Source organism: Neopsephotus bourkii, unplaced genomic scaffold (genome assembly GCF_033783945.1).
Source record: "Neopsephotus bourkii isolate Nb327-2 ecotype Australia unplaced genomic scaffold, CSIRO-AGI_Nbou_v1 NB_245, whole genome shotgun sequence".
NCBI lineage: Eukaryota > Metazoa > Chordata > Aves > Psittaciformes > Psittacidae > Neopsephotus > Neopsephotus bourkii.
The window spans coordinates 196,589-210,881 of NW_026900755.1; the positions used below are offsets into that span (position 1 = coordinate 196,589).

The 14,293-nt window shown below is 38.2% G+C and overlaps 1 protein-coding gene across 9 annotated transcripts in view; it reads left to right on the forward strand.

Moving 5' to 3' along the window:
* Positions 1-1,948: 1,948 nt before the first annotated feature.
* Positions 1,949-14,293, forward strand: part of DPY19L3 (dpy-19 like C-mannosyltransferase 3) — a 30,075-nt gene continuing 17,730 nt past the window's right edge. Inside the window, exons 1-8 of one of the 9 annotated variants that reach the window (XM_061345879.1) lie at positions 1,954-2,075; positions 2,626-2,747; positions 3,543-3,685; positions 5,184-5,317; positions 10,745-10,835; positions 11,697-11,818; positions 12,018-12,163; positions 13,821-13,944. In XM_061345879.1, the coding sequence (XP_061201863.1) occupies positions 3,571-3,685; positions 5,184-5,317; positions 10,745-10,835; positions 11,697-11,818; positions 12,018-12,163; positions 13,821-13,944 (732 nt within the window). In that variant the 5' untranslated portion in view covers positions 1,954-2,075; positions 2,626-2,747; positions 3,543-3,570. Of the gene's footprint in view, positions 2,076-2,525; positions 2,748-3,542; positions 3,686-5,183; positions 5,318-10,744; positions 10,853-11,696; positions 11,819-12,017; positions 12,164-13,820; positions 13,945-14,293 lie in introns of those variants that run through there. The other 8 variants (XR_009724280.1, XM_061345885.1, XM_061345878.1 and 5 more) reach the window with 8 other exon arrangements.

A 14,293-nucleotide genomic window follows, 5' to 3' on the forward strand; every position in this document is an offset into this window, starting at 1 on the left:
CTGTTGGCAACTGCGCAACACGGCCTGTCACTTAGTAACATCTATCCAAGTTTGATTCTGTAGAGAGCAAGCTTTTGGTGGTCCCAACTTTACTGACCATGCATAATGACTGGATTTCTATAGCTCTTGAATGATTATGTTCTGTGTAGATTCTACTGCACATTGGCCTCTTTACAGGTAGTGGATAAGCAGAATTTCCGTTCTAGGAAACATCTTCCACAACATTCCCCATCTCGGAAATTTTAAGTCAATTATCAAATATATGAAGGAGGATATAAAGGAGGTCAGATATGACCTCCTTTACACAAAAAAGTACACATACTCAAGTTTGCTTCTTTATTTACAGTGTAAAATCACTTGTATGATTTGTATACAATGTGTTCCTTTAATGAACTTTAATGATGTGGTAGAGATGCCATTAGTGATAAAAACAAGATACAATTAACGCCCATTGTAAACCTGTAATTCTTCACTTTTCATATTAAGTTCAAGCATTCCCCAAAAATGTACCACCTGCTTTATTGCTAAAAAAAAAAAAAAAAATAGAAGTAAATTGATTTACAGTAGGAATTTTTCACTATTTGGAGAGTTTAGCAGAGGAAGTAAGATAAAATCATCATTTCTTCTAAAATACACTTCTGTAACATACAAAATGTACCAAGCCAGATACTGAAAAATTTCCTGGTTTCAAAGCTCTGAATTACTAGAATGATAACTAATTACTTGGCATCTCTGAGCATGTTTTCTATGGATTCTATGCCTCTGTGTTCAAAATAACTCTGCCAATGAACCATGGATGTGGAAGTATTGCTGGACTGTAATGGTGATGGAAAATAACCTGATATTGTCCTGAAGAAGTGAAATTGATCCCCACCTGTTCTACAGAATTTGTCTGGAAATCTGCTTTCTGGGATAGGATCTGGAAGTTGGTGTGCTGGTAAAGGCTTTATGGGGAACTTTTCTGTCTACGACTATCTTTAAAGACACTGCAAATAAAACTCACTGTAAGAGTAGGTTGTACCAGAAAAAAATGGTGCTGCTGCTATCTTTCTGCTACAGAGGTAATAGTCACTTCCCCCTTGCATGTTTGTGCTGCAACTGATAAATACACTGGAGCTTATAATGAACTGAATACAAAATCGTCATCATCATAGAATCACAAACGGTTTGGGTTGGAAGGAACCTTAAAGCTTATCGCGTTCCAACCGCCTGCCATGGTAGGGACACCTTCCACTGGACGAGGTTTCTCAAGGCCAATCCAACCTGGCCTTTGAACACTGCCAGGGATGGGGCAGCCACAACTGCTTTGGGTAACCTGTGCCAGCGCCTCACCACCCTCACAGGGAAGAATTTTTTTATTTAAATTCGAATTATTAAATTTAAATTTAAACATCACACAGACCTGGCACTACAGATATTTGGTAAAAGCATAAAATAATAATAAAGTAAAAACTTCTATGTCAGTGTTACAGAGAAGACCCGTCCGCGCCCGCCGACGGCCAGCAGACAGCCAGACCCGAAGTGGGGCCGCCTCGGGAACACGGCGCAGGAGGACCAGCCCCGCTCCTCGGCCCGCCGCCTTTCGGAATTCAAGACTACCTAGAACCCTCTCGGGTGGGGAGGGATGAGTCTGGGACCGGGCTGACTTCACCCGTTTCTACTTCCGCAGATAGCCTTCTCCTCTGGTGCTTCTCTCACAAAGCCCGAAAACCTCAGGACAAGCTGCGCTGCCCACACCGCCGCAGGTCCTAGACCGGCTCCTCCGCCTCAGCCTGTCCCCGGCCCTCAGCCCGCCCACTGCCCACCGCCGGCGGCTCCTCCCCGCTCGGGCTTCCCCCGTCCGGCGGCAGCCGCCTGCCCACCAGCGCGCCGGGGCCTTGTAAGCCGCCGAGCCCCAAGCCACCGCTGCTGCGCTCGTTCCGCACCGCCTGACAGCGGCAAACAAAAGGCGCCGCGTCCGCCCCCGCCCCTTTCCCTCCATCGCCGCGGGGCCCGGGCGGTCCCGCTCAGACAGCCCCGGTAGGAGAAGCCACCGCCCCGCTGCAGCCAACCCGCGGCCCTCGGATCGTCGGCAGGTATCGGCCCCGCCAGGGGAGATGCGGAGGGGTAGGGGAAGATGCGGGCGGCCAGAGGAGCTAATAGGCCGCGCGGCATACCGCCGGGCCGCGCAGGCCGCAGCAAGTCGTGCCAGCGGCGGGGAGGAGGCGGCGCCCTCGAAAGCTTACCGCGCCCCGCCGGGGGTGCCGCGGCCCCAGGCCCAGCCCTCTCGCCTCTCCCCTCCCGCCCTTGCCCAGCGTCAGGGGTCGCTTCGCTCTCCGGCGGCTCACCCGCCCTCTCGCTTCTTTGCCGCGGTGCCCGACAACACCGACGGGATCGCCCCGTGCTCCCCACCGTGCCCCCGCTCCGGCCTGCAGCCGTAGAGCCTGCTCCCCCTGCTGAGGCCTCCTCTCACCTCTGGCGGCTGTGGGGACGAGGCGGGATGTTCCCCTCCCGGCGCCCTGCGACGGCCAAACCGCTTCGGTAGAAGGCGTTTAGGCAAGCTGCCTGAGAATGGCACTGGAAAGAGAGGGCCTGGTTATGGTAACCATCTTGCTTGCATTAGTTGTCAGGTTTTCTACAGACCAGGTACTTAAAATCAACTTTGATACGTGCTCACATAGTTCCTGCCATGTGTTTTCCCAGGCATGCAGAAAGAAATGAAGCTAATGGCTTGTAAAAGCTTTAAACAACAAATTTGTGCCTCTGAGGTGTATCTGTCCGACCGTTACTGTTACCAGTCAGTTACACCAGTGGTAACACAGATACATTTGTTTATGCTCTGGGAATGGCATTCAGGATGGGGCATGGATTCTCAAATGTAGAACGGCAGGTTGAAGCAGTTTTATGAATGGACCATGCTCACAAAGCGGAGAGCACCTGGCATTTGGTGGGAATGACTAGCTGCTCTGTTCTTTGTCTTTTTGTAATGTTTTCAAATTTTATGGTGCTTTAATAGTATAGAATATCAAGGGTTTTTATTTTGGGTTTTTTTTTAATATCATCTCTCTAGTTTTTATGACACATCTTCTCTGATATCATTTTTGCATTTTATGGCCCCCTTCCTTAGTATTTCCTGAAAGCCAGGATTTAAACAATTGGCTTTCGCTTTTAGGTGCCCAACCAAAATACCCTAAAAGGACTAATTTTAATTTGAAGGGCTTACACTTTTTCAAAGAAACAGTGCCTAACGTGTATTTTGAGTCAAGGGCTAAAAGGGAGGGCAGTCAAAATAAGGAACCATTCTGAAAACCTGCTCAAGAATATGTAAAATGGTAAACTTAAGTCTTTACATATTTAAGATCATGTATTCTGTACTTCCATTTGCACTCTGAGTTGTACAGATTTTAAAAAATCTTGTATTTTTGTAAGATCCAATTCAACTGCAGTATAGTTTTGTAAGTCAAAGTCTCAGATGGCAGTAAAATATGGTTCTGTTTTCAGATCTTTCATACAGTATTGAGTGTTTGGGTAAGAAGATGCATTGCTTGTATATGTCCATTTAGGGGTCAGACTGAAGAATAATGAATTAAAATGGCTGATATGATGACAACTGTAAGACAGAGAAGGGTTGGAAAAGGTACAGAAGGAGCTGAAGAACAGCCTTCAGAGGAGAAGAGTGTAAAGCCTGATGGAAAAAATCTGTCTGGTGCGTAATGGAAAGGATTGTAACATTCTGGCTTTTAGTAGTGTTTAGTTTTTGGTACTTATCATAAGAACAATATAGAACTAGATACGTACCAAATACATTTGCATACTTGAATATCAACAAAATTAATTGGATGAGACAGAGGGCATGCAAATTAGTGCATGTCAATCTCATCGCTGTTTTAAGATCCTAATTTAAATTGGTGAGTATATTTTTTGTCATTTAGTATCAGTGAGACACTCGGATTTTATACAGCCATCATAGGTTCTTAAACAAATCCAAGTTTATATCATTGGTAATATAAAAGGTTTTGAAGACCTGAAGGTGCTGCTTAAATATAAGCAGGTTGCACATGAAATCTCAATTTAGCTGCAAACACTTGATTTTTGACTATAGGACAGACTAGCTAGGTAAATTTAAATGAAGCGTTAAATGTCTTAAGGATCTGTTTAAGTAATGAAATACTGAGCATTTTTATATGGAATTGCAGCTTTAGAGTTGGCAGAGTTTCTTGGTTGGTTTTTTTGTTTTTTTTTTTTTAATTTTTTTAAGGGAGACGTTTTTATATAAATTGCAAATGTTTCTGTATATGCAGTTTGGGTAGATGCGGGGAAACAACAATGTCACTGTCCTTTCAAGTACACTTAGGCTATGTACAAAACAGGAAAGTGATTGTAGTTCTTATACGGGACACCCCTCCGTTCCCTTGAACTGCATATTTGGTACCCATTATGTAGATGTCACACACAATGCGAAATAGCCATTTCACAGGTACGATTACAGATCACTAGCATCTGTATTAAGTCTTATATGAACATTAAAAAAAAAAAAAAAAAAAGAAAAAAAGTCTAAAAAACACCAGGAAAATAGGTGTACAATAAATTGGTTGAGCTACTTAGAAACACAACCTTTCATTCCCATCGTTCTATCTGTAATCTTATTCTGATGTCAACAGGAGATCATCTGCAATTCAAAGCATGACACCATTATCAAAGGCTGCTTTGGCTGCTGTTCAGTCTCTTAGTGAGACTTCTGAACCTTCAGTGTTGGGTTATTTGGTTTGGGTTTTTACAAAAAGCAAGCAATCCCTCAAAACCAGGAAGCCACTTGAAGATGCCTAAAGAAGATTTTAATTTCTTAGTTTGTGATCTAACAGTTATCCTGTATTGCTTTAATTAAAAAGTTGCCCTGGAGAATACTTTCAACTTAGATGTAAAAATTAGATGTGGTATTGATCTAGATTTTTATAGGATCGTGGTGCTCTTAAACTACATTTTACCAGTTAAGGCACACTCCACTTCACTTTGCATGCAAATAAAATACTCTGAATTTGCTATTAAAAAAAAGCATTTCCGTAAAGACCTCTTAAAACCAAGTGTCCTGTTACCTATAGAATGTAAACTGTACTAGCACAGATAATCTATAAATGCGTTTCTGGAATTCCTTTAAATTTAGTTATTTGTTTCACAATTAGAGTATGAAATTATTTTCTTCTAAGATCATACAGGTGGAAAGCTGTGGAACATACTCTCCATAACTGTTGGTGGAATTGTTGCCATCTTTCTTGGACTTCTTACTTCTGTTTACGTTGCTACACTGCATGAAAACGACCTGTGGTTTTCCAATATTAAGGTAACAGTCATTGTTATATTTTCAGCAGTGCTTACATGGACATTAATGAGTGTTAGTTGAAATTTCATTTATTTATGTATTTTTCTTGGAACTTGCTCAAAACCATAGAATATTTCATTAAAAAAAAAAAGAAAGAAAGAAAGAAAAGCTGTGCTTCCCACCACTTTTTAAATACTTGGTCATTTCTACAAATATCTTTGCCTAATTTTTCTCTAAAAGTATTGCTACACAGCTCCTGCCTGAATTGTAGCTATGGTTCTTCCAACCACTGATCATTATCTAGAACAGAATTTCAACAATCTACTATATGTTGCTCTATAATCGTCTTTCTTTTATGCAGATCAATCCAATGTCAAACAAAACTCAAATTAAACAATATGCAAAATCCTAGTACAGAGCTCTCTAATTGTATTTATACTGTGATACTGCACAGTTTCTTACTATTCAATACTAATGTTATATGATGTTATCCTAAATGTGCAAATCTCAAAGCATATTTCAGACATTCATCAGTGTATACCCAGCTATTCCCAAGATCCAGGACTGACTAGTTTTTTTATAGAATCATTACATGGGAAAATAATGCAGCTGTACACATATCCAAATTTAACCAGAGAAAAGAAGCAGGTAAGTAATTTTCCTGTTAGATCCTAAAAATCACTCTGTTAGGTCTATGTATGATGTAATTCAAAGATTACATGTATTTAATTGGAATACTTGCATTGCAATGTGTGTTTCTGACTATGCACCTTTTCTGTCCCAGAAACGTTTATATTCCTGTAATAAAAATAATTGTCATTTACTGTAACAAGCACTGTTGTGGATAATACATATAATACTCTTTTGTACTCACTCTGATCTTTATTTGAATATATAGATAGATGGTATATATGTTGAAGGTACATCTTAGGTTTGCCTTTTTCTACTTAAACCCAATATTTATTAATATCACAGGTATTATATAACTTGAAGTACAAACAGGCATGGACTTGTGGCAATGTACTGATATAATAAATACCATTTATGTACAAAAGGTGGAGGTTTTGCTCTGAAGACCCCACTGATACATGAACATCATGGTTGCATAGTTACGATATTGTGCAGTTTGCCAATTGAATTCAACCCTAAAAATTGAAAATAAAGAGAGTTCATTATGCAAAGTCATGATTCTTAACTTCTGAGTAATTTAACTCACAACTCTCATATTCTGAAGTAGTGGTTGCCTTTCTGTTAATTTCAGTTTCCGCTTATAGAAAGCCAGTTCAGTTTTGGGTATCTTCCAGTAATGGTTTACCCAACTAGAAAACCTGTTCTGTGGCTGTTCTACTGTTTTATTTCATTTTTTGAATATGGCTTTCAATAGGGTATTAATTTCAGCTGCTGCAGTATGTGTGAATCTTGTTCTTACTTGCTAATAAATATGCCTACTATTATAAATTTGCCATGGTCATTGGAGAAAGATACAAAATTATTTTCTTATCAGAAAAACTGAAAATGCAGACCTTGAAGAGTGTTTTATGCTATGAAAGAGCTACATGATTGGTATTCCCTTTTTTATTCCAAAACTTCCTAAAATAACAATTTATTTTTTTTAAAAAAGGAAAAAAAAGAATTCAGAATACCATGTTACATAGTCAGAAGCTGTGTTTGTGTACATTCCTAGCAGAGATCACAGAAGGTTATAATCACTTATCTTGACCAAATGATTTGAAAGAAAAAGTTTGACTCTCCTCTCAAATACATTAAAACAACAAAGATTTCTGTTTACGATGGTGAAAGCCAAAACAGATTTCTTATCCAAACATATTTTCTCAGTTTTCTGAAAACTTTCTGACACAACACAAAAAATGGCTAGTCTTTTTTCAGTTATTTTTCAATGGCAGTTTAGTGCCTGCTGCTCAAATATAGTATCTTCCAGGAATAAGATCTGCAGGGGGAGAATGGCACCACCTCACCTCTCAGCTGTTGCATTGCTTGTTCAGATGCACACTAAAGAAACTTCAAATGAGCCAAGGCCACACAGCAAATGAATACTATAACACAAATAGGTAAACTTCTAGTTGTCATTGAATCTTGATCCCTTCTGAGTAACCATTTAAACTATTACTATTGAATTTTACTTTAATAAAACTACTGCTTGCAAGAAGTCAGGAATAAAGCTATCAAGTTTTAAATCTTTCCGACATGCAGGATAAGAATCCTGGGATTCTTTCTCTGAAGTGCTGCTATTTTCTCTTTATACATTTTGAATATAAAAGAAAGATGAAAAAAGGTGGGAAAGTGGGTAGCCTGCTAATTAGTATTCTAGAAAATGAATGCATAAGCCACAAAGAGAAGCAGGGTAGTCCAGTACTTTTTCAAAGAAGAGCCCATTGTGTAGTTATGGGTACTTTTACCCTGGGTCAAAAGTCTGATTTGAGTAGGAACCATGCCATTCTAACAGATGGGCATGAGGTTAACAGCCAAGAGACAACATACAAGCATTAAATCTGTTTGCTGAAGGCATGATTGTCAACTGGGAACACTGGTAGCAGCTGTACATATATGTATAATATACATTTCCACTTGTGTGGTTGAGACTACTTACAAATCTTTCTGACCTTAAACTATACAACTAAAAATATTTTTAGTTACACAAATTGTGTTTCAGCTTTGTCAGAAAAGTAGTTGGGCTTTACTTACGCTCTTTATAGAAAACTTCAACTCAGACCTTGGCTACTTGCTCAGTATTCTGAATGACTTGGTTAAAGAGTTTGAGGAAACCTAAGGGTTTTTAGAGTTTTGCATTTGAGAGGAAGTCCATTGTATTTTGATTTTAATGCTTACTATTAAGATACACTTACATTGAAATTGTATGCAGCTCTATATGTATCCTGGAGGATAGTTTTGGGGTTCTTTTAACTTGGAACACTGATAACTTCTTTGTTAAAGACTCACTAATTGAATATACAGAAAGATAAGCGTGTGCTCTTACAATGCTTACCCATAAGTCCGTATGTTTTTATTGACGTGGAATACTAGGAAAAGTATAAATTGCAGTAGAACTGGAAAAGTATTGTAAATGAGTAAAACAGATGTTATCTTAGCATGAAACAGATGTAAAACTCACCAGTGTTTGTCTCATAAACTATACCATTTGGTTGAATACAGCTGGTGCCAGGATAACAAATTAATCATGTTTGAATGCATTTTTGCTAATTAGATCCCCCTCTGTGACTACTCTCTCCTCCTTAATAAATTCCAAATGTTAACATTCCTTCTTTTTTCATTCTTTCTTCCCTTTTTTTTTTTTTTTTTTTTAATGAGCACTTGGAATCAGCTACTTTTTGGTAGCAGAAAACTTTTCAGTAGTGATGGATTTGAAACTAGATCTCATTTGAACTCCAGCATTCTCACTTTGCTAAGTGTGTGGCTTTTGGTATTTAGTGCCAATGTCAGTTTATTCTGTCGTTATTACAGTGATTTTTATATCACAGAGCAGCTGGAGAGTTTAACTGTGAACTTGCATTGAATCAGATGTGGTTTTATCTGTTGATTTTTTCTCAGACCAGAACTAATATTGATTCAGTTTGTCAACAGTTTATTTCAATAAAGCAGATGATTTGAGATGAAATTCTGTAGTGAGCAGTAGAGGGGGAAGGAGCATGCTCTTTTATGTACCTTTATGTTAGCTTTGAAATAATATTGATCCTGTTCAGCAAAAGAGACAGGGCTGTATAAGAAAGATGAAAGTGGAGAGTCTGTGCAAGGTTGTATTAACCAGAATGGCATTCATAAAAACCACAGAAAACAGTAGCATTGTGTTATTTCAGTAATGTACTTTTGTAAACAAAGCTGAATTAGTAAGTTTATTTTTAGACATCTCACTCAAGTTTAATGACTTGCATACATGCATGGTTTAAACCTGGCCAGCAGCTAAGTACCATGCAGCTGCTTGCTCACACCACTTCTACCCCGGGTGGAATGGGAGAAGAACTAGGAAAAAGTAAAACCTGCGGGCTGAGCTAACAGTTTCGTAATAGCTATGATTATGATAATAATGATGTAAAGGAAAGGGAGAGAGAGGAGTGAAACCCAAGACAGACAAGTGGTCTTACAATTGCTTACCACCTGCTGACAAGCACTCAGCCCATCCGCAAGCAGCCTTGTCCCTTTCCAATTTGCCAGGCCCAATTCTATACTGAACATGACATTCTGTAGTACAGAATATCCCTTTGGCTAGTTCAGATCAGCTGTCCTGGCTGTGCTCCCTTCTGGCTTCTTTTTCCCCTCTTCAGACTGAAAAGTCCTTGATTTAACTTAGGCACTACTTAGCAACACCTAAAACATCATCATCATTCTCAGATTAAAGCCAAAACACAGAACTGCAGCAGCACTGGGAAGAAAATTAACTCTTATCCCAGCCAAAACCAGGACATACACCACATACAAGAATCTCATTTAATTTTCAAATCTCAATGTAAGCTTTTCTAACTCACTGCTTATGAGAGATATTTGCTGAGACGTTTCTGTATCACCTACTAAAAAGATCACTAACAATAAAATAATTTTGTATATGATGCCTATTAATTCTCTTCATGTTGGTTGTTCATGCAGTTGTATTTTGTTTAAGTGTGGTTGCTCAAGACTCTGAATTTGTTAAATTTCATTAGGTCTTCACAAATAATGAGTCCTTAACAAAAGGAAGTGAATTCTAAAGCAAATATCCTGCTCTGAGACCACTTTTCTCTGGGACAGCTTTCATATCTCACTGGGGTCCATCTGCTGCAACATTAGCCAAGAAAGAGGCACACCTCGAAGTGTACCTAGTTTAAACAATTTGAATATTTTAAAATTAAAAAATAACAACTTTACTTACACCTGAAAACAAGTAAAGAATTGTTTTTCCTTTAATCTGTACTTTAAGTATGAGAGTGATGAATAGCTAGCTAACTGCCAGAAACAGCACTTACCAAGTGGGAAACAGCATACCCTGCCAGCTGAAATACCAGAGTAACATTATGGTGCAGTTCCATGTAAAGCACACTGAACTAGTTAAGCCTTAAGGTGGCACAGCCATGGAACACTATGGGACATCTATATCTGGAAGAAAAGGTTAAATGCATGGAGCAAACATCTGCAGCTCAAAAGTGCAGCTGTTGGCCAGTGCGCTTATCTAAATATTGAATATTACAGAAGAATAGTAAAATATCAAAAATGTTTCTGAGCAGAATCGCAAAAGGGATATTCATTTTCCCAGGTACCAGAGGCATTTACACCTCAGCCCTTTGTCTCACACCCTTTATTTGAACTGATTCACATAGAGTGCACTAACAAGACACTGTGTAGCTCAGTTTCCCTCGTGCAGCAAGAATTTGAGTTGAAGGCAGCTTCATATGATTGTGAAAAGCAAACAGAAAGTGAAATTATATGTACTTTTACTTTCAGGAAGTGGAAAGAGAGATTTCATTCAGGACAGAATGTGGACTTTATTACTCCTACTACAAACAGATGATTCAGGCTGCTTCCATCCAGCAAGGTATTGTAAACTGTAAAGTAAGTTTTACTTCATGTTGCCAGCTGACTTTTTTTAATTTTTTTTTTTCAAAAAATTTAGTTGAGAACAAGGAATACTATAACTGTGAAAGAACAGTGTAACAGTTGTACTTTAGACAGATTTATTCTGTTCCTGTGCCAGGCAGCCACTAAGTTATGGACATAATAAATTTCACAATGATACAGGGGTATCTGTGTCACTCCTTCACATTCTGATGAAGGCAATCACTTTGAGGGACAACTTCCATATCTGTTAAGTTTCAGGCTTGCTGGTTTATTCAATACATTACTTACATTTTTATTCTTCTCTTGTGTAATTTGAATTAGGAGCTATTTGTGGGAAAGGGCCATTTTTTTGCTGTATGCCTGGACAGTAAGTGACACAATAAGAAGCTTCCAAGGAAATCCTATACAATGATGGGATTTTCTGTGACATTGTCATGTTTCCTAGATGCTTAGCTATTGCTCCCTAGCAATTTTTTGCTTATAATATGCATTTGTCAGTATTAACATCACCTGTATTCAATGTAATGACAAGAATGGTTCTCGATATCCAGTATGTACCACAGATTCTATGCTAGGAATGCAAGTGTAAAAAGAAATGTTACATGTTATTAAATATATAGTACTCATATTAACACTCTGAGTCAGATTCGAAGCAGGGAAAGTGAAGACCTCACAAGGTCATGTTTATTCAGAGGTAATGTGATCTGAATCCTTGATTCAAAGTTTGCCATTTTGGATGACAGATCCTAGAATACCTTTGAAAAAGTTATTCACTGTTCAGATGAAGATGGAGGAGGAAAATGATAATCTCCTATTTCAATTTCTCTTTATCGTTAAGGTTTACATGGTTTAGTATATGACAATAAAACTGAATCTGTGAGGACAATTAACATACTTGAAAGAATGAATGTTTACCAGGAGGTGTTTCTCAGCATTCTGTATAGGATTCTTCCAATTCAGGTAGGCGTTTATTTATGGCTTTAGATTGTAAGTGCATTATGAAGATGTGCAGTGAATCATAGCTCCCCTTTTTATAGTTTTTTTCTAATTAGAAATATTCCTGATACCTTTTTAATTTGTAAAAGCAAAACCTAATTCATATTAACGATAAGCCCCCATCAGTGTTTTATGTCAACATCAGTATTCTTGTGTTTTACAGCAATACCTAGAGCCTGTTTATTTTTATATCTACACTTTGTTTGGACTTCAGGCAGTTTATGTCATTGCTCTGTATGTAACGAGCTGGCTTCTTAGTGGAACGTGGCTTTCAGGGTTGTTGGCAGCTTGCTGGTATATTACAAACAGGTAAGTGAGATTAAACCTTCTATCTTTCTAAAATTGTACTTCATTTCAAAGGTAAGGCAGTAATGTGTTAAACCTTCAAGTAGCTGATTAACTGGACAAAAAATATGAAACTATAAGGCCTCTTCCAGATTAGCCAGAAAATGAAAAAAAAAAAAAAAAAAGTTTACATACTACAGAATAATCAAAAAACAGTCAGACATTGAGACTAGAATTTTAAATTTCAAGAAGTTTGAGTACAATATTTTGTCTTAAATCGGTCTCTGAAACTGGTTTACATCTTTCAGATGTGTCTGGATGTTCAGATGATGTAAGATGACGTTCTGTCATCTCCATCCTAGGATCCTGTAGGTGTTAAAGACACCTGTATATACGCCCTTCAGCTCTCTCCTTACTGACCCACACCTAATCTCCAGGGATTCCTTCAATAACCTAAAATTGTCAGAATTTCAGCTTCTCAGTTTCCCTCTTTCACTAAGATTCAGAGTAAAAAGGCAGCAATTCAGCTGTTCTGGTGCTTTATCATTTTGAGAATTCTCAATATGGGGAGAAAAACTGAAGAACTGGCTTTATGCTAGTAGTGAGCTGCTGGTGTGAAGCTAAAGACTGGTGACATAGGCTGTTATCTGAATTAATGAGGAAAATGAAAGTACAGTGTCAGTTCTATCAAAACTGTTTGATATGTTAATCAGCAGCTCTAAAGGTGTTTATCTGCAAGCATGTCCATTACAGAATAAATAGGTATATAGAGGTAAAATGTTTCTTTCTCCAAAGATGAAAGTAATTAAAAAGTACATGCAGTGTGCAGTAGTTCTCATTTATCTCATGAACTGATCTTTTCCATTTACAGAGTATTTGGAGCAGATCTGTTTTGTCCATCTTTCTAATAATGGAAGCTTTATACATTATCCTTTATACAAATAGAATGGAATTGATTTGGATAACGACTTTCTGTCCAGATGAAGCTACCAAGTTACAACATTTTAGACATCTTTTTCATCCCTATTAGCATGTCTCAGATGGGTTGCTTACTTTAGTTTTTAGCAAACATTTTCTCTACAAAAGAAAAAAGGGAATTATTTTTTTGTTTTAACTTTCAATTCAGGTTTTGTGAACGAATGCCCTTTGGGGAACATTTACTCACTTCCATTCCATACTTTATATGCTAGAGTATTCAAAAAATGCCTGGAAGTTCCTAGCCAGTTTAGGGGTATTCAGATCTCTGGCACTGGGGTCACTGTGAAGAAATTGATACCTGTTTATTCTTATATGTGCTTTTTATGAACTAAAAAATGAAGTAGAATTACCTGTGACATGAAAATTCAACATTTTGAGAGCGGTTTTGTTTTGGCTTTTGTTTGTTCATTTTTAAACTACCCAAGCTATGCTTTGTAAGTAAGGTTTACCATAATGTAAGTTTTTTAACAGTAAGTGAAGCTGAAATACAACATTTTAGATACAGAAACAATGGATGACTTGCAGAAATTTTATAATGATTTGTTTCAGAGCCAGGCATGTTGAAGGAGCTAAAGTGTCGAGACACTATTTGTATCCATAAGAAGTTAAAATACCACAAATATGCCTGTCATTACAACCTCTCTGTCACCAAGTTGGTGTTTTAATTTTTTTAAGTGTATGGAACTCTGTTTGTTTTGTACAGAATAGATACTACAAGAGTAGAATTCACCATTCCTTTAAGAGAGAACTGGGCATTACCATTCTTTGCTGTTCAGATAGCAGCCATCACATACCTACTCAGAACTAATTTACAGCCTGCTCGAGAAGTGAGTATTTCTAACATGTATGACACAGTATAATTAGTATCAGAAAACTGTCTAGAAAACCTAGGACAAATGCTTAATAAGCGTTTATAGCAGAGAATATACACACACAAATCACTCATAATATTAAAACCAGTATTCAGATACTCCTTCTGTTAATTTAAATGTAATTGAAATACAAAGAACTTGAATATGAGCTGGCTTCAGTGTGTGCTCACAGCTCAGAAGGCCAACTATATCCTGGGCTACATCGATAGGAGTACGATCAGAAGGTTGAAGAAGGCCATCCTGCCCCTCTATTCTGCTCTTGTGGGACCCCACTTGGAGTATTGTGTGCTCTTCTGGTGTCCTT